The following is a 23,927-nucleotide window of genomic DNA, read 5'->3' as shown; positions in this document are numbered from 1 at the left end:
TTTCTCGTACCGGTCTCTTTTCGCTGGCGTCGTGGAAGGGTTCTTGAGGAGGGAAAGGCCCTCATCCCAAATGTCGTCCAACAGAGGCACTGCGAGGACCGTCTTCCTCTTGGTCTCGCGCCGTTGGTAAAGGAAGCCTTCCTTTTTCTTCTCCTCAGGGCAGAGTTGGAAAAGCTCGGATGCCCTGGCGATCATTGAGTGGAACGATCCAATCTCGTCGGGCGGAGAAGCCCTGGGGGGAGGCGACGACGGAAAATCCTCGTCGTATGCCTCGTCGTCCGTACCCGTCGCTGCCGTGTCAGTCCCCGTATCATCCCCTCGGGTGGACGGGGAGGAGGGCTGGACGGGGCGCGATGGTTGAAAAGGAGGCGGTGGATGGATCCTTCTTTTCTTGGTAGGGGGAACACCAGAAGGTCCCGGTTCTGGATCCCCCGACGGGAGAGGTTCCTCCGTCGGTAACGGTAGTCTCGTCCTTATCTCGGAGCATAAGGACTGTATAGCCAACAAAATGGCCGCTGAGTTGTCTTGCGGCGCTGGCAGAGGGGAATCCGACGGGCGAGCAGGGGCCCCGTCGGTATCCTCGACGATGTCGTCGTCGTCACCTGCGTCGGGGCCCATTCCGACGGGCTGGTCTTGTTCCACGCCTAGGCCGTGGCTTAAGACCTCGATCAGTTCCTCTTCTGAGGTTGAGGCCGAATCTACGACGACGCCCTGCCCCCCCTTCTTCCCCACGGAGGGTTTCACGGGGGTCCTATCGATGGGCACGAAAGAAGACTCCCTCCGAGGAGGCAGGGAGATTCTGGGCCCCGAGGCCGCCACCACTGGTGCAGCCTCCACAGGCTGGGCCAGGGCCGCCGCGACCGTTTCGATAGAGGGCTTGGTCGAATGGATCAAGGCCTTCACCACCTTAGGTGCGCTCACCGCCTTATCCTTGAGGGAGGGGGCACTGCCACGCTCCTCCTCTGCCTTAGAGCTCGACCGGGGTCTCTCCAGGAGCTTCGCCGGGTGCTCGGCCTTCCTCTTACCCGACCCAGAGCGTTGGCTCGTGGTTGATGGTGCCGGGGAGGGTGCGCCCTGCCTGGCGCCCGTAGAGCCCGACCGTTCGGCGCTCCCGGTGCCAGCGGACTCGCGGTGCTTGGCCTTATGTTGGGCCCCCGTCGCCGGGGCGCCCTCAAAGGTCTTAGAAGACCGCTCAGATTTCTTCTTCTTCTCGCCAGACGGGCTCTTACCCTCCAGCCAGCTGGCGAGACGTTGATGGCGGTCCTTCATGGTCCGTTCCGACATGTTGCCGCAAAACGCACAGTCCTTCTCCACGTGCGTCTTGTCCCCATGAAGGCAGTAAAGGCAGAAAGAGTGTTCGTCCTCCTTGAAGACGTTCTGCAGCTGGCATCCAGGGCAGGTCCTGAACAGCTTTCCGGGCGTCGAGCTTCCCTTCTCCTGGGCCATCTCCGAGACCGGGCCTGAGAAGCTTCTGGAGTCCTCCGAAGTGTAGCTCGACGAAATCTTCACCCTTGAGGGGCACAGATGAATCCGACACGGGTCCCCGTTGATCGGATGTAGGATCGGTGGAGCTTGAGGCTCTTTTGACCGAAAGAATCGAAGTTTTTGTGAAAAAGCGCGAAAAAATAGCACTAACGCTCGAGAGCAATAGCACGAGGATCCCAACACATGAACGTGCGGTAAAAATCTGAAGATGGCTGCCAGAGGCGGTGCTTAGGTAGAGGGCAGTCATTGGCTGTGGTCAGTATGACGCAGAGACCAGTGATTGGTTATTACTACGAAAGACAGATCAGAAACGAAACTGATACTGGTTTTTTCTTTACCGAGGATTCCCAGCCTGACGACGGGGAATATTCATGAGCATGTGAATCCATGCCAGACCCCATGCTGGAGAACCTAAGATCATGGAGGGGTCTGAAACCTTTTTGTAGGATAAAGACTGAGACGAGTAAACTGGAAAGACCTTTATATTCCCACTGAGAAAATTTTCTTTTGTTTGATTAGGAACCCTGAGAGACTATACATTTCAATACTTTCATCCAAGTGTTGGGCCAGGCAGACGCAAACTACTGAGGCTAGTACGGCAGCCAATTTTCTTAAAGTGGTAGGGCTAGCTAGATGTTAGGATTTGAACGGCAAACCTTTTACTTTGGACATTTGACATGCACCCTTAGCTTTAGTTTTGTTAGGTCTGGGATTTTCCTCATAGCAGTATGGCGAGTTAGGCATTTTTCTTTTATTTGAATAAATCTGTTCAAAAAAGGACCCAACGTAGTGCGAGTCCTTCCTCTAGCTCACCACACGTTCCAGTCGGGTTCAAACAGGAGCCAGAATAGTGCGAGTCCTCCTTCTGGCTTACCACACATGCCACTCGGTTTCAAACGGGACCCAACGTAGTGCGAGTCCTTCTTCTGGCTCACCACACGTACCACTCGGGTTCCAACAGGACCCAACGTAGTGCCAGTCCTCCTTCTGGCTCACCACATGTGCCACTCAGGTTCAAACAGGACCCAACATAGTGCAAGTCCTTCTTCTGGCTCACCACACGTGCCAACCAGGTTCATACAGGACCCAATGTAGTGCGAGTCCTTTTTCTGGCTCACCACACATGCCACTCAGGTTGACTATAGCAAAACAAAAGGGGTGATGGTTGGAATGTTTAAAATTAATCTAAACCTATGGCATTGCTCTGAGCAACCCTCCACACCATCAATCTTCAGTCTGCCAAGCTATTACAGAAAGGGGAAAAACCATATGCAAATCAGGCTTGGTCCAGCTTGAACTGCTTGGTCACATCCCTTGTGCATAAGATCACAAGCAACCGAGACCCTGACGATTTTACAGAGCATGGGTGATCCAAAAAGTAGCAGCAGATAAAATGGAGCAGTGGAGCCAAAGAAGGAACTGCTGCTTCAGGTGAGTAAATGAATGCAAGTGCCAGGTTGCCCTGTCATTGGGTGGAAGCCCCTTTACCCCATCAGTCTGGAACACAGCAGGTGGTTTATAGTATTTTGAACTGGGGTCTTTCTAATGTAATATTGAGACACAGCGAACATTGAAATCACTCACAAAAATACAACACAAGTCAATAATCCATCATTTCAAACACATAGTTATTTCAATGTATTCTAATTAGATTCAACATCTGAGAAGAGGTCCTTTCCCACTCAATCGAAACATGGGTAACTCACCCGACTCTGGCTCTGCGCTCCTCCCTGCCACTTCCTCTTTGCGATGAGCAATGGAAACTGAAGCCATGTCTTCATCTTCCCTCAAAGAAATGATGAGGAACATGTTAGAAAATGTGCAATGTTTCAGAAAGTAATGATTGTGGTCTTGGTCATCCATAGACGCATTTGAAGTCTAGAGGCCGCAAGTGTCAGCCTTTAATATTCACAGTATATGAAAAATAATGTAATGAATGGAAAACCTGTGTTTCTGAAAAACCGCAAAGAATAAAAGTAAAGTTCAGTAAAGTTCCAGTAAAGTTCCAGTGCAGTAAAGTTCCAGTGTGTAATGCTTTTCATCTTTGATTCTGTGGGCTCTTGTAGGTTGTGAAAATTGTCCTGCAGTGCCCAACAGTGCCACACAGGTGCTTGGGAGAGGTTACAACTGCACTGTGTGTGGTCACAGCTGCACAGGGCACCTTTGTGACTTTGAAAGATCTGGTAGATCCCCATAGTCCTTTCTATGATCATGTAGCTTAGACAGTGACTGTGTCCTCTCATTCAAATTCTACATCACCTAGACCACCCAAAGCAGGATGGTAGATTGCTGTGCTCCACAGCTGTCGGAAGCCTGCTCGTGTTCCTGTGGACGATGGCAATACCCTACTATCAGGACTCTCAGATGCCAATTTGGCCCCTCTGAAAGTCCAGCATGCAGAATGTAGCATAACCCACAGGACTAAGAAAATGCAACCACATCACCCCATCCACAAGGAATGGCACTGGCTATACCTTCAGGTTTGAGGGAGCTGTGACCAATCTGTAGACGCTGTCCCTTCTTCCCAAGGTGGAGCCACTTCCATGTGAGGCTAGGGAGGTGAGCCGCTCAGCTCAGCTAATCCCTTCCTAGGTGTTTGGGACAGTTGGGACCTCACTGGGAATTACTCTCCTTTAGAGGACAAGGACTTCCATTCCCATGGGAACTCCCTGTACTTAAGTATTATCTGCCTACATGGGATTAAGAAAGACCGACATCACATCTATGTGTAGGACTTAGGGTAACACTGGCATTACCTCTATGTGTTTCTCGCAAGATAGGTCTGAACTTTGTACAAGCTTGACAGTCGTTGGTGAACAATCCACCCCTTTGAATCATGGAGAGAGAATAAAGGGCCAACAGCGGTTGAATAGAGGAGGAGAAACCCAACGCTGATGCAAGCCTCCACAGTGAGAACGTCGGCGAGGGGCGGTGCCGCACAGATCAGTGGAGCCGGCGGCCGTAGGGAAGGAAGCGAACGTCAGAGGTAGCCGCTGTCTGCCCTGTAAAGCAGCACACAGGGCCTGAGAGGTAGAGGCCATGCAACCTGAACCGTACCTTCAGATGCGACCACGTACATAATGTTGTGGGCCCGGAGTCTGCAAACAGGACGAGTTCAGGAACGAAGGGAGGACTGGGTCCTCTGCTCTTAACCCGAGCCCAATCATTGGGAGAATGGAGAGATGAGTGAAATGCGAAAAACCGCTAGTATCCAGTGCAGAAGAGCAGCAAGCTATACGAAATGCTACAGTCGTTGATGAGATGGACCCTCACTGGCCCAAGCCCCGCAATACTGCAGGTACGTGGGTTGTCAGGCCAGAGGGAGGAGAGGAGAGAGAAGAACAAGTGGGGGAGAGGGAAGGACTACCCTAATTCCATTCAAGGGTCACATAGACCCGAAAAGAGAGCGAACACAAGATAAGAAAAAGGCTTGCGGGAGCCCAAGAAACACGAGCAGTACAAACCTTCAGAAAGGGCACAGGGACCCACAAAAGCTAACGGAGCCAGACAGAAAGAAGGGTCACAGATACCACAGAGAACTAAGTGAGACATTGGGACAGAGGAACCCAAAGGAGCCACATCGGCCCAATAAGAAAAGGGAAGAGCAGATACCGGGGAGCACGGAGGCACACAAACGTTTATCAAAATGGGTAGAAATCAACCATGGTGTTAGAGCGGGATCGGGGAAATATCTCTCCACCTAAAGAGATTTGGACACTTTTAGGAACTTGGGACTTTTTGTTCTAACTTTGGGAAAACCAAAAGTGGTAGGGCCAGTTTAGTGAACAAGTTTGAACCAAGGACTATTTTAATTTTGGACAATCGACAAGGAAGGTAACTTCTTTTTAGTAGTAGGGACAGTGAGGCATTTTCTTTTAATTTAAATAAAAGTACATTTACACCATGTCCTCGGGTCTGAGTCCTTCTTCTGGCTTGCCACACTGCCTACAATAGCTTCAATGCAGTTACAACCAAAACGTGACTCACCCTCTCCTAGAACGAGTGCACTCCTGAAAGTCTCATCACCAGACTAGAAAAAAAGAATGGCAAGAGGGATAAACAGGAAAAAGGGCATTTCCTGATATGTCCCCCATCACTGGAACAAGTTATCATCACAGGAAAGAACAACCTCCATACCCCTAGCTTACACTTTAGGAGGACCTTCAAAGAACATCGATCCAATTGCTCATCACATCACTCCAGCTTAACTCTTCCCATCTGAAGCGACCCCCATATTTGCGACCCTATTTATGCCAGTTCCATGCTATACCCACGCCCTTGCTTTTAGCCCCCCTATGCATGGCTATGTTGCGTCCCAGCTCGGTTTGCACATAAATCCCATATACATATCTTGGATATTTATAGGAGCAAGTCCTTATTTATAACCAAATATGGCATGTCCCTATGAGGCATGGAAGGTGCTGATTTGCTGCAGGTAATAGAAAATAACTTCCTCAAGAGACGGTGTCCCGCCTTCTGCCCCTAATCTTGCTACACACATTTTTGTCTGGCTTATCACCAAATTAGACAGAGGCCCTCATTTTACGTTTGCTGATATCCCGCCGGGGTTACTAGCATGATACCGGCAAACTGCCCTTACCATCTCTGCCGCCCGATTACCCGGTATTACCGAGATATTACGGGCAGCAGAGACGGCAGTACGTTTCCATTCCATGGAGTCCCAGATGACTACATGGATTGGGATTGCCGGAGTGACCGGCACCAGTACTAGCGGTGCCGGTGAGTCTGGCATTTCTTTGCCGGTAGGAGCCTGATCTACCGGCAGGTCAGGCCTACTGGTAGATCAGAGCACCCACCGACAAACTCGGGTTTGCCTGGTCCAGTAAAAATGTTGGTACCGGTATTAATGGCAATTTATCCGCTATTTTTACTGGACCAGGGACCTTGTAATGAGGTCCTATAAATTCAACCATGTCCTAAATCAGCCTTTTATTATTCTAACATTACTGGCAATGTTTGATATGTAATCCAGGCACATTCATGCAATGGAAATTGGGGGAGCGGAGGGTGTAGTGTACTTTGAACTTAAGTAGCATGGATAACATACCTCCTCCTTCCGCTGAGCTCAGGAAGTCTTCCATCCTTTCTCTTCCTGCTGGGTCTGGAGGGGGGTTCAGATGTAGGCTTTCCTCGGTCTTTATAACAAATGACTCCTCCAGATCGGTGATTGGGTCGCCTATTGTATAAATTAAATATGCATGACTTCCACGTTCAGGGCATGTACATTCTTCTGAATTTAAACACATGTGGTATTTGGTCCCTTGCCCCACTTCCTCTTGAATGCTATAACAACTGCTGTTTTGATTATCTGCAAGTGAGTGTGTGTTATAAAAACAAAGACTGGTGCTTGGTGAACACTGTGTTGAAATATATCAATCTCGTAACCCTCCTAACTGTTTACAGATTGTTTTTTCAGCCTGTAATTTGTGTCTCCTGTTCACTTTATTTCAATTGCTGCCTTTGCCCATCACTCCTTTCTTCCTCAATACCCATTCATCTCTTCTCCTGTGTCTTTCTCCCTACTGCTCTATGTGACATGAACCATCGGTCACGTCCCTTTTGGACTTCCTGGTCCCTGACACATAGGGGCTTGCACTCAGCTGTATTCGCAACATGGCCGTCAATCAAGGAACGTTGTTTACCGGCTTCAGCGTCAGACGCACCACGCCCCCGCGGCCCTGCGCGTCTCAACGCTACCGCTTGCTGTGGCTAGACATGTGCTGCCGTAGTTCGCTCTCGCTAACTCCTTTTGATTCCTGGTTCCTGGCCCCGATTATTCCTCCTCATTCATTCCCTTCCTCTTATTACCTCTTCATCCCAGATTTCGTGTACCCGTCTCCGAGTACACTCTTCATCGTTTCCAGGACTTCCCGGACATTCTGAACATCCAGGAGTCGAATGCTGAACGCACGCTGGAACCCGAGGATGTTCGCACAGGGTTATATAAGACCTGAACTGTGCGCAAGAAGACTCCTTCAAAGAACTCCAATAAACAACACAGACAGGTGAGAAGGGGGGAAACCTGTGACAGATTGAGACGCCAACAAACTGAAATTGATACGGACATGGAGGCGGCAGTTCAAGACCTCATGCGCGGCATGCAGGAGTTAACAACAGAAGTACAGAATCTTAAAGCCGAGAATGCTGCATTAAAACAATTAGTCCTGTCCTGTGATTCCGTGACCAAGGGAAGCTTATTGCTGGGCGGAGTAGTAGATAAATACGATGGTTCTTCAAAAAACCTTCTTGGATTCCTGAATTCGTGTTTAGTCCACTTTACCTTTAAGCCCTACTACTTCTCTACCCCCAGGGCAAAGGTGGGCTTCATGATTTCGCATCTTTCCGGGAATGCATTAACTTGGGCTATGCCTTTAGTTAATGTTGGAGATGCCCTCCTGGATGACTATGATGGGTTCGTACGGGCTCTAAAGACCATGTTTGACCACCCAGAACAGGTCTACAGTGCCCAGGAATGCCTACTGGATTTCCAACAAGGTTCCCAGGATATGCTTACATATGTAACACGCTTTAAGCAACTGGCCAAAGAAGCAGATTGGTCCTCAGAAGCCTGCTTTACCCTTTTTTGAAGAGGATTGAATGAAGAAATAAAGGATGAGCTAGCCAGAGTGGTTCGCCCAGGTTCCTTCCAGGCTCTCTGGACCTTTCTTTACAGATTGACTTCTGTATTCAGGAAAGGAAGGCAGAAAAGAAGAAGATAAGAATGCCTTACCAAAAGTCCTCCATAGAACCTTCCTCTAAAGCTGATCCCACTCCTGCCCCCACTACTGACCCAGAACCTATGCAACTGGGGGCCTTCCCCGGACCCATATCCCTGCAAGAAAGAATGTGACGGATTCACACAGGGCTGTGTATGTATTGTGCCTCAGACAAACAGAATGTCCTCTAGCACCTCCTCGGCGTTCGGGAAACGCCAGCTCCTGATCCTAGATGGAGCACAGCTTCGGAAGAGAGATGTTTGCTCCACGTCTATTCCATCCTAGAACTCTCCTGGACAAAACAACCTTGTGATCTTGCAGGCCTTTCTATCGCCATCCAAGAACGAAACCTACCCCATTTTGGCATTGGTGGATTGTGGAGCCATGGGGATATTTATAGACCAAAACTGGGTCACTACCCACCACATTCAATATGAAACTCGAGGCATCATGCAGCCTGTAGAAGCTATTGATGGAAGACCTCTCTCTTCAGGACCCATAACCCTACAAACCAAAGAGATCCAGCTCTCGATAAACCATCATCGAGAGGTGGTCAAATTTGACATCATAAAGTCTGCTCACTACCCAATGGTACTGGGTATGCCCTGGTTACAGAAGCACAACTCATACATCAACTGGGCAGCTGGATCCCTGTTTCTTGGTTCCGAACATTGCATGTCTCACGGTCTATCCCTGGATTCCTCGTCGACATCTTTCAAAGGTACGCTGACAGACCAGCAAGGCCCATTCATGGTCAAAATATCATCCAGGTTCCTAGGGCCTATCAGGATTACACAGATGTGTTTTCAACTGCCATAGTTCAGGCCCTACACCCTCACAGACCTGAAGACTGCGCTATTGATACTGAACCCCCAGCAGTAATTCCCTTCGGAAGGATGTTCATTTTATCCGAACCAGAGAAAAGGGCCCTCCGAGAATACTTTGATACCAACCTTGAAAATGGCACCATACGACCATCCAAATCTCCAGCTGGAGCTTCGTTGTTTTTTTGTTCCCAAGAAAGATACTGAAGAGCTTAGGCCTTGCCTTGATTATCGTGGGTTAAATCAATGCACCCTCAAGGACCCCTACCCATTGCCTTTAATCTCGGATATCCTGGAAGCGGTGAGAGGAGCTTCAGTTTTTACGAAATTGGATCTCAGAGGTGCTTACCATCTGATCCGTATTAGGGAAGGTGACGAATGGAACACAGCCTTTAGAACATCCTTTGGTCACTTTGAATACCTGGTCATGCCCTTCGGACTCGCCAATGCCCCAGCAGTCTTCCAACATTTCATAGACCGGGTGTTTTCCGATATGCTGTTCCTCTTCGTCATAGTTTACCTGGACGATATTCTGATATACTCCAAGGACCATCTTAAGCATGAAGAGCATGTTAAGGCAGTCTTACAGCGGCCATGTGAACACAAGCTCCTGGCTAAACCCGAGAAATGCCTTTTCCATGTCTCTACTGTTAACTACCTAGGATTTTTCCTTAGTCCATAAGGAATTGGAATGGACCACTCAAAAGTAAAAGCCATACTATCCTGGCCTGTTCCAACTACCGTGAAACAGATTCAATCCTTCCTGGGACTTGCCAACGTTTACTGGAAATTCATACCTTCCTTTTCTGAGATCGTTCAACCGATCATTACATTATTGAAAAAAGATACTCCCTTTCTCTGGACATCAGCCCAAGATGAAGCGTTCCAACGATTGAAGGCAGAGTTTACACAAGCCCCCATCCTGGCCCAACCTGACATCAATCGACCTTTCCTAGTGGAGATGGATGCCTCTAACTACGCCATAGGAGCAGTTCAAAGCAGGAATTCGAGGACAACTTGGAACATCCCATTGCTTAACTTTCACGAACCCTGACTCCCAGCGAGACTCATTATTCCGTTTTGGAAAAGGAGCCGTTAGCCATCCGTCAAGCCTTCACAGAGTGGCGTCATCTACTTCTGGGCGCAAAACATCCTGTTCAGGTCTGTACGGACCATCGGAATCTTCAAGTTTTACAATCTCTGGAATGTAGGAATAGTCGTCAAGCCCATTGGGCCTTCTTCTTCGCCCAGTATCAGTTCCAGATCCATCATGTCCCTGGATCACAGAACACAATTGCTGACGCCTTATCCCGACGTCCAGACTACGAAACTCTTGAAGATCGGTCCTTCCCAAAGATGTTCCCCCACACAATATTTGTAGCCCAAGCAATTATCCTCCTGGAAGACATTCGGATCCAAACCCAGTCCTCTGAGATCTGGAAGGAATTTACAGGGAAGAATCGATGGAATCTTAGAACAAAGGACAGGTATCTGTTCAAGGATAATGGCCTGCTCATTCCCACACAGAGACTACAACAAAGGATTATAAACCTCTGTCACAATACCCTTCACTCAGGACATTGTGGCATCACCAACACCCTCCCTCTAATACAAAGACAATTTTGGTGGCCAAAAATGAAGGTTGGCATTCAACTGTACATTCAAGCCTGTGCAGTCTGCAATCAAAACAAACATGATAACAAGAGACCGGCGGGTCTCCTACTTCAACCTACGCTACCGACAAGGCCCGGGGAATTCATTGCTACAGACTTTATTGTGGAATTACCACCTTCCAGAGGATACACGACTATCATGGTCACCATTGATTTGTTCACTCATATGGCTCATTTTACACCATTGTATAAACTACCATCTTCCTCAGAACTCGCTGGAATCTTCCTGCAACACATTTCGACTTCATGGACTCCGTTCCAAGATCATATCAGACAGAGGACCTCAATACATCTCTCAATTTTGGAAACACTTATGCCGTATACTAGGAATCCAACGCGCCCTCTCCTCAGGTTATCATCCACAGACTAACGGAGCTACTGAACGTGTGAACCAAACCCTGGAGCAATATCTTCGTTGTTTCACCACCAAGGTACAGGACGATTGGTCACTGTTAATACCTGTGGCTGAGTTCGCCTACAACAATTCGGATCACTTGGCTGTCAAGACCAGCCCTTTTTTTTTGCAGCCAAGGATTCCACCCTTCGGTTCTACCTTCCATCCTCCCACATCCTACACCAGTACCTACAGTCGACTCCTGGATTGAAACTCTCATCAACGTACACAAGGAAGCCAAAGAACACTTAGAAAGTGCCCGAACTAACACCAAGCATTATGCGGACTCCAAGAGAAGAGCAGGACCTTCCTATGCAGTGAGTGATAAGGTCTGGCTATCCTCGAAACTACTGCCTCGACATTTACGACCGAATAAGTTGGCTCCCCGGTACTATGGCCCCTTTTCCATAAAGGAAATCTTAAACCCAGCGGCCTTCCGACTCAAACTACCAGACTCCTGGAAGAGGAACCATCCAGTGTTTCACACATCTCTAATGAAACCATACGTCCAGTCCTCCCGGTCTGCCCCAAGGTCTACCCCCGTAATTGTTGATGATCAGCCGGAATATGAAGTGGGCATAAATATATGGATCCCTGGGTATCAAGAGCAGAAGAAGTTTGTACAAACGGGATACGACCCCCCTGGAGCCCCGTGTGGAGATGATCGTTTTCTCAAAATCTGTGAGTTCCCTCCTGAGTGTGTCCCCCCATGAGGGTTCGGAGAGGACTCTCTTCAGTTGAAGGTAGCGGAAAGGTGAAAGCTTGCCCAGCCCCAGGGCTTCCTCCAAGTCCAGAAGTGGCATGCCCAACAATGCCCGCCTCGTACCACCTCTGATACGCGGCCGGCTACACCACCTTGGCTATGAATGGTGGCGCCCAAATACAACTTAATGGGGAAGGCCAGGTTGTGAGCCATCTGTAGTAACCCCCCTCCTTCCAGACAGACCACAGAGCGCCCAATACCGGGTGGTCCAGAACACGCCTGGGGATGTGTGTTCTAGGGACCCACAACTAACTAACTAAGAGGTTTCTTATGTAGCGCAATCACTCACCCAAAAGTCTCAGGGCTTTTCCATGAACAAGTACAAATACATAACACTAAAATGCCAGAAAGGAGAGAAGAAAGTACCCACCATGGGTCATGGCGACTAGCAGGTCCTGAGGGGTAGCCAGTGAACCTACGACACCAGGTGGAGATTTAAGCATTAAAAAGCAAGGTCTTAAGATGTTTTCTGAAATGTTGCAGTGTCTTGGACTGTTTAAGATGAAGAGGGATTGTGTTTCAGTTCTTAGGGCCCCAGGCCACAAAACTTGCTTCACCCAATTTCTTCAAAAGGGTACGTGGTTGTGCTAATAGCAGAAGACTGTTTGAGCGTAGCGTACGCTTAGGAGGCGCTATGTGGAGCCTAGTTTTCAGATATTCCGGGGCTTTGCCTGAGAGGCATTTAAAGACTATTACTAATCCTTTGAATTTGAGCCGCTGCTCAATAGAGAGCCAGTGTAACTTTTTACGGTGCTCTGTAATGTGAGTTTGACGACTTAGTCCACATACAGCTTGAACAGCTCCATTCTGTATAGTTTGGAGACTCTTAATATTTCTTTTTGAAGTGCCTATCAAGAGGCTATTGCAGTAGTCTAACTTGGTATTGACTATGGCTGCTGCAATAGATGCTCTATTGGCTTCAGACAAATATGACAACCACTCGTCGAGCGTGACCGGGGCGAGGAGCCTATTATCCAGTGCTACCCACTGCTTTTCTGACCCAGGGTTGAAATGGTTGACCAAAATGCTCAGCTGGGAGGCCCTGTAGTATGTGTCGAAATCTGGGAATCCCACCCCTCCGTCTTACTTGGGTCTCGTTAGGGCGTTGTAAGAGATCCTATGTTTTTTCCCCGCCCAGAGGAACCTGAGCAGGGTGCGTTTCATTGACTGTAGGAACGCGGCGGGGACCTGAGTGGAGAGCATCTGAAAGAGGAATAGGAATTTGGGAAGTACCACCATTTTGATCAAGTTGAGTCGTGCCATCCATGAGAACCCTGAGACCGCCCACCTTTCTACATCTCTCTTGACCTCAGTCCACAAAGGGGTGAAATTGTTCAGGAAGAGGTCCTTTGGGTCAGGTGTGATTTGAATTCCCAAGTGCCAAAACCCCTCTCTCTGCAATTGGAAGGGAAGACCCTCCACATACTCCCTCTCGGTGTCCAGTAATCGACCCCCCATAAAAGCCACCGATTTGCCCAGATTGACCTTGTACCCAGAGAGGCTCCCATAGCGCTCCAGTGCCCGCAACACATGAGGGATCGTCCGTGTCGGTTTAGTGACATAGAGGAGAGCGTCATCAGCTAACAGGATGATCTTACAGTGGGAGCTGCCCATCTGTACTCCAGTGATAGCCTCGTTGTTACGCACCGAGATCGCCCAGGGTTCCATGACAAGGGCGTATATCAGGGGGGATAGTGGACAACTCTGTCTCGTTCCTCGCTCTAGGGGAAAGGCTTCCGATTCCATCCCATTGGCGGCCACCCTGGCCGTGGGGGCGGAATATAGTACCGCCATCCATCCCAACCACCTCTGGCCCATCTCTATTGCCGAGAGGACCTCCCCCATGAAGGTCCAACTCACCCGGTCGAAGGCCTTTTCTGCGTCCAGGGATAGCAGGAGCACCCCCTCGTCCCGGGTCTCACTTGAGTGCAGCAGATGGAGGGTTTTGCGCATGTTGTCCGAGGCTTGTCTATTTAATATGAAGCCCGTCTGATCTGGGTGAACCAGGCGGGGCAAGCATTTCTCCAGGCGAGTGGCCAGGATCCTGGCAAATATTTTGGCATCGAGGTTTAAGAGGGAGATGGGTCTATAGGAGCCGCATTCTGTGGGGTCTTTTCCTGGCTTGGGGATTACCGAGATGAAGGCCTGTAGGAATGTGGGGGGGGATCGTCTCTTTGTTGCGGATTTGGTTGAACAATTTGGCCAACGGTTCCGTCAGCATGGGCTGGAATTGTTTGTAGTAATCAGCCGTATACCCATCTCCCCCGGGGGCCTTCCCTGCTTTAAGTCTCTTGATAGCTGCCTCCACCTCCTCCACCGCTATGTCACCATCCAAGCCCTGCAGCTCGGCCTCCGTTAAGCGGGGTAGCCGGTGTTCCTCCAGATAGGCCCGGATCTCCTCCGGCGATTCCCCCTCTTGTTTTGTGTACAGGTCCCTATAAAAGGTTGCAAAGGAGCCCACTATCTTTGCCTTTTTATTGAGGGCCATACCCTCCCCATCTTTAATAGATCCAACCCGCCTCTCCAGTCTACAACCCCTAGCTCTACGTGCCAGTAGGGTCCCCACCCTATCCCCCTTTTCGTAGTACCTTTGTCGCGTGTATCTCAATTTCTTGACCACCTCCCCTATGAGGACCGTGTGCAGAGCTTGGCGTCTCTCACGCATTTCCAATAGGAGGGACTCCTTGTCAGCCCCTCTTGGGTAAGCCTACCCCGCAGGCTCTTGAGTTCCGCCTGTATCTTGGCCTCAATGAGCCCTCTTTCCCGCTTACGCCTAGAACCCTCGGCTATAAGGAGACCATGAAAGGTGGCCTTTGCCGCCTCCCACACTGTCACCATATCCGTCTCCCCATTGTTGTTTGTCTTGAAATACGCCTCCATTTCGCCTCTCAGGAATTCCCTGAAGACCGGGTCCCTCAGGAGCGTGTCATTACACCTCCACCGGGCTGACCTGGGGGACAGGGGGAGCGACCAGTCTGCCACAAGAAGCTCATGGTCGGACCACGTTATCGGCTTAACTCTTGGGGCTGTAGCTACCCCACTCCCCTCTTTAGAAGTCAAAAGGAAATCAATTCTGGTGTAGGTGTGGTGTGGGGGGGAGAAGAATGTGTATCCCCTGGGCTGCGGGTGTGCCACTCGCCAGACGTCCTCCCAGTAGTGTTCCCTCAGCAGGGTCTGGAACGTTAGGTTATCTTTAGTTATCCCTTTCGGTTAGGTTGACCTTGCAGTCCACCAGTCCAGCCCGGGAACTATTATGAGATTGAAGTCACCCTCCAGTATCATGGCCCCTTCAGCACATTCATCCATTACCCCTAGGATCTGGGTTAGGAGACCTATCTGGCCTCAGTTGGGAGCGTAGAGGGTGGCTAGGGTTATGCGTTCCCCTTCGTAAGTACCCTTAATCCCCAGGAACCTCTCCCCAAAGCCTCTCTTGGTTTCTGTATTAGTAAGGTGGAGTGTTTTGCTCAAGAGAATTCCCACACCTTCCTTCTTCGAGCTTCTGTGGGAGGCCCAGAAGTTGGCACAGATTTCCTTCCCCCTGATGGGTGATTCCTTCCCCTGTCTGTAATGGGTTTCTTGGAGGAACAGCACCATTAGCTGCTGTTTGCAGAACATATTACTGGTCAGAGACCTCTTGTTTTGTGAATTGAGGCCCTTGACATTGAGTGTGCCTATCTTGCCTTCAACCATTGTCGTCTAGGTAGACCATCTCTAACTTCACCGCAGTATAATGCTTGCGTGTGACCTGCTGTAAAATGTAAGATTCCTGTTCGGCCTGGCTAGTAACCCCACCCACCCCCCCCACCCCCCCCCGTGAACCCCTCTAAGTATTACCATTTCGACCTTGATGATGGTCGTTCTCCCCCTTCCCCCTCGTCTTGAGACGTTCATCCATGTCACCCGATCACCTTCAGGGACGGTCAACGAACCACCAAGGACTCTACCCCAGCCCCAGATAGTGTAAACATGTGGATAACCCATTCTCTTTAAATCAGAATGAACGTGTGTGAACCTTTAAACCAAACTTGTGAGCGTAACCTTGCTCTTGAGGTCCCCCGCCTCCCCCCGTGTCCCCAGGCGCGGACCCGACGCGCAGGTCCATCGAACCAAATAACAAACATTATGGAAAGAAAAACAGTGGCCAGAACCAGAACTCCCCACGGGCCTAGCTCGGCACCGGCGTGGCGCTCCTCCATGTGGCCCGCAGGCCCCAGCCCTGGAGAGCCAGCGACATAGCCCCCAGCGGTCATGGTCACTGGGAAATCTCATGCTCAGATGGCAAAGTGGTGTTACAGTCACTTCAGGTGGTCCCCAGAGGCCGATGATGAGTGCCTGGTTTTTTTGGAACTTGGGCGCCCCCTTGGTCTTGCCACTGGGTTGTCCCAGTCTGTCGGGGCCCCGCAGTGGGTTCCAGGCCTCACCCCCAGATCCGCCGGATGAACGGCACGATCTCCCACCAGGTCGCCAGTGGCACGCAGAATGTCCTCCTCCGTCACCAGGTGGTGTCTTTCCTCCGACCACTCGAATGCCAGGTAGAAGGGGTGGCCCCAGCGATATCTGACCCCCTTACCCTGTAACCATCGGTAAGGGCTCCGCATTTCTTTCTCATTGCAAGGGTGAGGGCCGAGAGGTCCTGGTAGATTGCCACCTTTGAGTCTCCGTATTGGATATCACCGAAGTTCCTCGCCTTCTCCAGGATCCTGGCTTTGTCCTTATAGTAATCCAGTCGGGCCAGCACTGACCTCGGGCCTCTACCACCTCTGCCGGCTCGATGCACCCTGTCAAATTTAATCTCGATGTCGGCCTCCGCCCCCATGACGACTCTTATGATATTGTGAACCTTGCCTTCCAGTGCCTGCGGGCTCTCCTCTTCGGACTCCACAAGGTCAAAAATACGCAAGTTGTTCCTCCTTTCCCTGTTCTCCATGTCATCCACCTCGAACCGTAATTCCTCCTCCCTTCGATGTACCTCCTAGAGCCTGGCCTCCATTTGCATCTCCAGGATCGCCGTGGAGAGCTGGTTGTTCTCGACTCCCTCCACGCGGTCTTCCAGGGTGGTGACTTTAGTGGTAAGGTCGGCCAATTTAGCACCCATGTCGGTTCGAATCCCACGTATCTCCTCCAAGGTCATCTGGATGTTATTTTGGATGGCTCCCAGGTCGGGAGCCTGCACTGATGGAGACCCGGCGGCCATTTTGTCCCCTCCGGCCGCAAACTGGTACTTGGAAAGGGCCTCCTTCCAACTCATGGGATGTTGGTTGTGGCAGAGTGTGGCAACTGACCGCCACAGGGCCCACGGCCACGGTAGGACTCGTGTATGGGGAGAGATACTGGGAGAGTCCGGGGCCAACCACGGTGGGGGAGGCGTACTCGGAGTGACTGTCTATGGTTGTGCCAGCCGAATAACTCAAGGGTTTCTGCGCCAGTGGGAAAGTGTTACGCTCACCTGGCTCCCACAGGGGCATCGGTCGGACCCGGACAGCTGCGGTCTCCACCCACGTGATGCGTAGTGCAGCGATGACTGACTGGATCTGCCCTCCTAATCTTGTCTGCTTAACCCGTAGAAATATTCTCCTGCAAGTGGAGGGATGGATTTAGCCACTTGTGGATTCAAGTGATGGCACCCCCCACAGTCCTCCCCAACTAATCACCTCCGAAATGCCCTCACAGCAATCTCACCTTATATTCTTGAAAGAGGAGCTCTCCATCCTGCATGGATTTGCAGTGGCGCGTCGATTCCAGTTACTTCACTAGTTTGAAGGCTCGGGAGAGTTCCGGAGAGTATTGACTCGGAGGTTCCTGGTGAGGACAAGTAAGTATTAAGTTCATAGAGTTCAATATGTCCGATGTTCACTCTTGTTCCCCCCTTCCTTTCTTGTCTTGCAGCTGGCTCGTGAAAAGATGCTCTTGTGGCAGCTGGTGGCGCTCAGGTAAGAGTCTGTATTACCCGGCGCTGTCCGGTAAATGTTGCACGAGGAAAACGTGTTGTTTTCTCTCTCTTTACAGATGCGGCACGTGAAAATATGGAGAGTCACAAAAGGATGCCTCCGGTGGTAAATCAGGTAAGTCTTTGATGGTAAGAATTATATTTATTGGTTCCCTCGGCTCACCTTGTGGTTTTCTTTTGTCTCCTAGGTGCCGAAGTTTGGCAAAGAAATGATGGAGGCAGCGCCGACCCGAAGGATGTTGTGAAGACTGGCGAGTATGGCGCGGCTCTGCAGCTGGAGGTGCGGCGCATGCAGAAATGATGTTCTTTATAGGTCCGGAGACAAGATGGAACCAGAATCAGGTGTGGAATAGAAACAAGTTTGTTTTCTAACCTTGTCCCTTTCTTTCCTCTTTGTTTCAGGAGCTCCTGATTCGAGGCGGGCGTGGCAGAAGACTGGATGCAGGCTGCAGGCAAGGTGAGTGTTATGCTGCTGGATGCAGAATAACGCGAAGCGTGTGTTGCCGTTCGGGCGTGGTTTAAATAGCCTCAAAAGTAGTCCCAGGTAAGAAGTCCCTAGAACCACACCCGAGTAAAAAATAGTCCCTGTAGAAAAATAGTCCCTTTCAGGCTTCATGTTGGATTGGAGTCATTTGCAGCATGGTCTGCCTGAGGTAAGTAATGACTATGAGCCTGGCGCCCTAGGTGCCAGGAATGAACCCAGATAGCCCCTAGCCGGGGCTGCTGAAGTTTTAATAAATGTCTAGAAGCCTGCTCCCGGGGCTGATGGGCTTGGTCCGGATGCCTGGGGGTAGGCATCATGACAGAAAGCGGCCAATTCAAGAAGTCCTGGCCCGAAGGCCGCTCACCTGGAATGTGCCTTCTCCAGTGTCCCCCAGCCGGATGTAGTGTGGGCGTGCTCCCGCGACGGCCCGGGCTTGGAAGCTCTGATGCGCGGTTAGGTGGGCCTGTTCAACCCCGTGGGTGGGTGGAGTGTCGGGGCGATGCGGTACGCGTTTAGCTCCTCATGCGTCTTCGTTCAATGTCGAGCGCGGCCTCGCGCCGGCCCCACTCCGCCTCCTCACACTGGGGTGCCAGAGGGCCCAGGGCGCGGCAGAACCTCCGGGGTCCCCCACCTCCGTCTTCTCCTCGCTCCAAGTGGATACACCCCCCCGCAGGCGGCCGCAGTGTTTTCCCGCTCCTGCGCTCTGCTGCGGCCTTGGCGCGCACCGCCTGCGTGTTGCTCAGGGGCCGCAGAGACCTCGGGCGGCCGAACTCAGCCCGTGGGTGTCATAGAAACTCCTGGTTTGGACTCCCTGAGTGGGCAGGGGTTCACACAGCCTTTTTTGAGAAGCTTGTGAGAGATGGGCTCCTTCTTCCTGCTAAACTCCGCAAATTTCCCGGGGCTGGGTGCGGAGCTGTCGGCTCAGGCGGCCATCTTGCCTGCGCGCCCTGGTGGCCTTCCGATTGTGTTTTTTTGATGTAGCTATAGACACTATACTATTTAAGGATGTTAATGTTAAAGGATATTTGTACCGTGCACTATCACCACCGGAGTGGTCCCCTGGTGCTCTGGCGGCTCTGAAAAAGGGGGGGGTGAGTCAGTGGGAATAAGCTAGAAAAGTGCAAGAGAGCAGTGATGTGCTTTTGGCGGCCTCAACCCAGAATTCCATTGGCTGGGCTTGAGGTGTTTTCTGATCGGTAGTCGTCGTGTGCTGTTGTGCGAGTCTATGTGTGGTTTGTTTAGTTGTTGCAGTGTAGTGAAGTTTGTGCAGATTGCGTTATAGACTTGTGGTTGTGTTTGGTTAGAGTTTGAGAGGTATATGCAGAGGGGTGAAACTGTTAGTGGATTGGTTGATTGGGCAGATACTAACATTCACAATTGTATCTAAGTGTGGCACTTGCTGACATTTTAAGCCTATCTAGATGCGACGCTGGTTAGTGTTTACAATTACATCTAGATGCAACGCCAGCTAATGTTCATGATAAAGTCTGGGTGTGGCACATGATAACATTCACAATTCCCTCTAAGTGTGGCATATGCTAATAATCACAATTCTATCCGTGTGGCACATGCTACCATTCACAATTGTGTTTAAGTCAGGCACAGGCTACCATTCATGTTTCCATCTAGGAGTGGGAAATGCTACTGTTCACAATTCTATCTAGGTTTGGGACATGCTAAGATTCACATTTATATCAAGAAGTGACTCGGGCTAGTGCTCATGATTTTATCTAATTGTGCACATGCTACCATTCACAATTCCAGCTAAGTGTGGGCCATGCTACCATTCACAATTCTAACTGGGTGTGGCACATGCTACCATTCACATTTATAACAAGGTGCGACTCTGGCTAATGCTTATTATTTCATCTAAATGTGGCACATGCTATAATTCACAATCCAATCTAAGTGTGGAACATGCTAACAATTTCATTCTAACTAGATGCGACTTAGGTTAATATTCACAGTGTCATCTCTAAGTGTGGCACATGTTAACATTCACATTTCTATCACGGTGTGGGACGTGCTGGAACATGCTAACATGCATAATTCTATTTAGATGCAATGCATGCTAATGGTCATGATTCCATCTAAGTTTGTGACCTATTGACATTCACAAATTCCATCTAGGTGTGGGACATGTTTACAATTGCATTTCTATCTAGAGGCGACCCAAGCTATTGTTCGTGAATCCATCTAAGAAACTTTCTAGTAATCTTTGAGCGCAATATGTGGCAGTCTTATGGGGTGGGGTGCAATTCAGCAAACTTTCAGTGCACTGGCTCGAATTGTTATATTGTTATACTAGGGGGGAGGCTAGACTGGGGGTCGGGGAAGCTGCAATGCGCACGGGCCTGGCGGGGGGCTCAGAACTTTTTTAAATAATGCACAAACGATGCCATGGAAGGTCCTCACAGCAATCACGCTCCCCTGGGCTGGCTGGATGCAAATGGGCACTGAAACGTGGCCTCTCTAACCAGGCCAAACACTGAAGGTGCAGTTGGCCTATCAGAGGGTTGGGGGCGGTGTGGAGGTGGGCGGCGGGGAAAGTGGATTTCTTTGTTCCTTGGGGCGTTTACTGTTTTTAGTTTGGAATGGAACGTGCTGCAGCCTATTTTATTGCATTGCAATGTAATAAACTGACTACAGGCCTCACTAGAAGTTTGGTTGTATTTTGGCAGTAAATACGCTAAAATACAACCAAACGGAATTACCATTACAGCCACTTGGTCTGGCGGAATTACCGCTGGATTACAAGTGGTGGTAGGCAGTATTAGTCTCCATTAATAGGAGTCCATAGGACTCCATGAGGATTTCGGCAAAACTACCACCAGCAGTACTTCTGCCAATTTGGCCAGTTTTTGGTGGTAAGGCAGAGGAATTACCTCCAACATTTTGCTGGAGGTTTTTCCTCCACCTTGCCTCAAAACCCATAGTTCGGCGGTGCGGTAATGCAGTGGTAACTCTGTGTTTGGCCACACCGCCGAACTTGCCTATGTCTCTAGGTGCACTTCCAAATGTGTTGTGTGGGCTCTGTTTTTTTCCACACGTCATCCTTTCACCTTACATCGCACTCAAACATCCCCCACATACTTCTATCATAGGCACATCCAATGCCACCGGAACACGAAAGATGTACAGCTAAAGATTCTCCCGCTAGTCCTATTACACTCCCTCATATTAGAAGGCAACATTGTCCTGAGCACCCTTTACCCCCATGGCCTTTTATCCTGGCCTCTCCCTTACAGATGCCATATTCCTAGGGTTCCCTGCCAAATCTCCAACTGGCACAGAGGACCTGGGTACTTCCGACCTGCATGCACCAACACTAGAGATTTGCATCAGCCTCTCCCACTATTCCACCAACAAAGACCCTTCCCACCCCCCCACCTCTTATCCTTCCTAACCCCATCACAGTTGGCTCTGTTAAGCCTAATCCTTCTTGTGAAAGTAATAAAAATAAACAAGAGAACTGCAAATTGGTTTAGAGGTGTCTGTTGATCCCATTAATGTGTGCATCACATTACATCCAAGCGGAAAACACAAAAAACCAAGAGATCACAAACTGTGCAAAGTATAAAACACAACATCGTAAGAATGGCTGGATCAGGGTATGTGCTTGAAATGATTTATATAGCACTTAGAACACACTGCACACCACTCTGCAACCATGCACACTGTAATCTGCAGCATTGATATGCTGTCATGCAGGTATTAGAAAAGGTGAGCGCTCATCAAAATCATGTTATCTAATCACCTTTTTAATGAAACTCTGAAATGTATTATATGCACAGCTATGTGTGTGATGAACAGACTACAGTCTACTGGAAACCCATAACCGGTCAGCCCTGCACACTAAGGCATTCTGCGTCGCTACAAGGTCATACTAGCATCAAGTGCCATAGAACTAACTGTACCACCCAAAACATGAAAAAATGGGGACATCAGCAAGAAGCAAAAAATAGGCTATCAAGTGAAATCATAACAAAAGATCAGTATAGATCAGTACTAACTGTACCACCCAAAACATGAAAAAATGGGGACATCAGCAAGAAGCAAAAAATAGGCTATCAAGTGAAATCATAACAAAAGATCAGTATAGAAAGATCGCTCTGACTTCACAGAGCGGGTTTTCTAAATCAAACTGCCATGCCCCTGCTGCAAGGGCTGCCAAGTGTGGGAAGGGAAAGGAAAGGTGCATTGAGTGAGGTAAGTATGTTTAGTGTGTGTGTGTTTGGTAAGTAACTGTGTGTTGGGCTTTGAAGGGGGTGGCGAGTGAGGAAAAGGAGGACTCAGGGTGGTTATACCCTCCTGATTTACAGGAAAACCTGCGGGAGAGGGTGTGGACGGGGTAGCCTTCCAAGGGGGTGGGGGGTGCAATATGTGATATTGTGAAATATCACACACAACCAAAAAAAGAGACTACTAACTGTTCAACCCAAAGCCTTCAACAAACCAGGAATGCCCGACATAGGGAGAAGAGAGACCAACAAGACATGAAACAAACCATAAGCACCCGTACCAAGGTAAGCAAATAGACCACCAACTGTCCAATCCATGACATGCAACAAGCAAGGGGTGCCTGCAACATGGCGGGAGAGACCAACTGCTCGATCCACGACATGCACCAAACGCGCAGCACTGGTGCCATGATGGGAAGAGAGACCACCAACTTTCCAACCAAAGACATGCCACAAACAAAGGGTGACCGCACCATGGGGAGAAAGACTACCAACTGTCCAATCCTTGACACGTAACAAAACAGGAGTGCCAATCCTGTGGTGAGAAGAGAGACTACCAACTGTCTACCCCAAGACATGCAATAACCCAGGATTATCTGTGCCATGGTGAGAAGAGAGATCAGATCAACAAGCCATTCACCAAACCAGGAGCGGCCGTACCACATTGAAAAGAGAGATCGACAAGACATTCAACAAACCAGGAATGTCAGTACCATGGTAGGAAGGGAGATCAACAAGACATTCAACAAACCAGGTGTGCCCGTACCATGGTGAGAATAGATATCAAAAAGACATTCAACAAACCAGGAATGTTAGTACCATGGTGAGAATAGAGATCAACAAGACATTCAACAAACCAGGAGCCTCCATACCATGGTAAGGAAAGAGACCAGACGCTGTGCAACCCATGACTAGGAACCAACCAGGAACGCTCATACAATGTAAGAAGATAGACCACCATCTGTCCAACCCAAGACATGCAAGAAAGCAGGAGCACCCGTACCATAGGGAGGAAAGGTATTAACCTCAGCAAGGCCTGCACTGCCTTCATTCAGGAGCAGATACAACTTACTTTCAATCCAGGAACTGGAAGCTTCGAGAGGCCTGTGCAACTCAGCCAACTGTGGGCCCAGATCCCTTCCTCCTACTTCCTCTGCAAGGTGAGAAACAAAAACTGAAGCTGGGTCTTCATCAAAGAAACAAAGAAGAGCAAGTTACACAATATCCGGTGCATAAGACCCATCAAAAACTAAAACATTTGACTAATGAATTAACTAATTAACCTATTAACCAATGATAAAATGCACTGTAAAGCAATACAATCCTTACCTGGCAATACTTCAGGTAATACCATATTTTCATCTTAGTGATTTCACAAA

At 49.6% G+C, this 23,927-nt stretch overlaps 1 protein-coding gene across 2 annotated transcripts in view; it reads right to left on the bottom strand.

Moving 5' to 3' along the window:
- The window catches only part of LOC138489383 (zinc finger protein 583-like), a 142,180-nt gene that overhangs the window by 36,675 nt on the left and 81,578 nt on the right, over positions 1-23,927 (bottom strand). The window contains exons 5-7 of one of the 2 annotated variants that reach the window (XM_069617102.1): positions 23,621-23,734; positions 6,554-6,682; positions 3,192-3,266 (exon numbers count right to left, since the gene is read on the bottom strand). In XM_069617102.1, the coding sequence (XP_069473203.1) occupies positions 3,192-3,266; positions 6,554-6,682; positions 23,621-23,734 (318 nt within the window). The remainder of the gene's footprint in view (positions 1-3,191; positions 3,267-6,553; positions 6,683-23,620; positions 23,735-23,927) is intronic. The other variant, XM_069617103.1, reaches the window with a different exon arrangement.

This window comes from Ambystoma mexicanum, chromosome 9, assembly GCF_040938575.1.
Source record: "Ambystoma mexicanum isolate Mex_15411 chromosome 9, UKY_AmexF1_1, whole genome shotgun sequence".
Classification (NCBI taxonomy): Eukaryota; Metazoa; Chordata; class Amphibia; order Caudata; family Ambystomatidae; genus Ambystoma; species Ambystoma mexicanum.
Note: the sequence above shows the minus strand (reverse complement) of the source record. Positions and strands in the feature narration are given on the sequence as shown.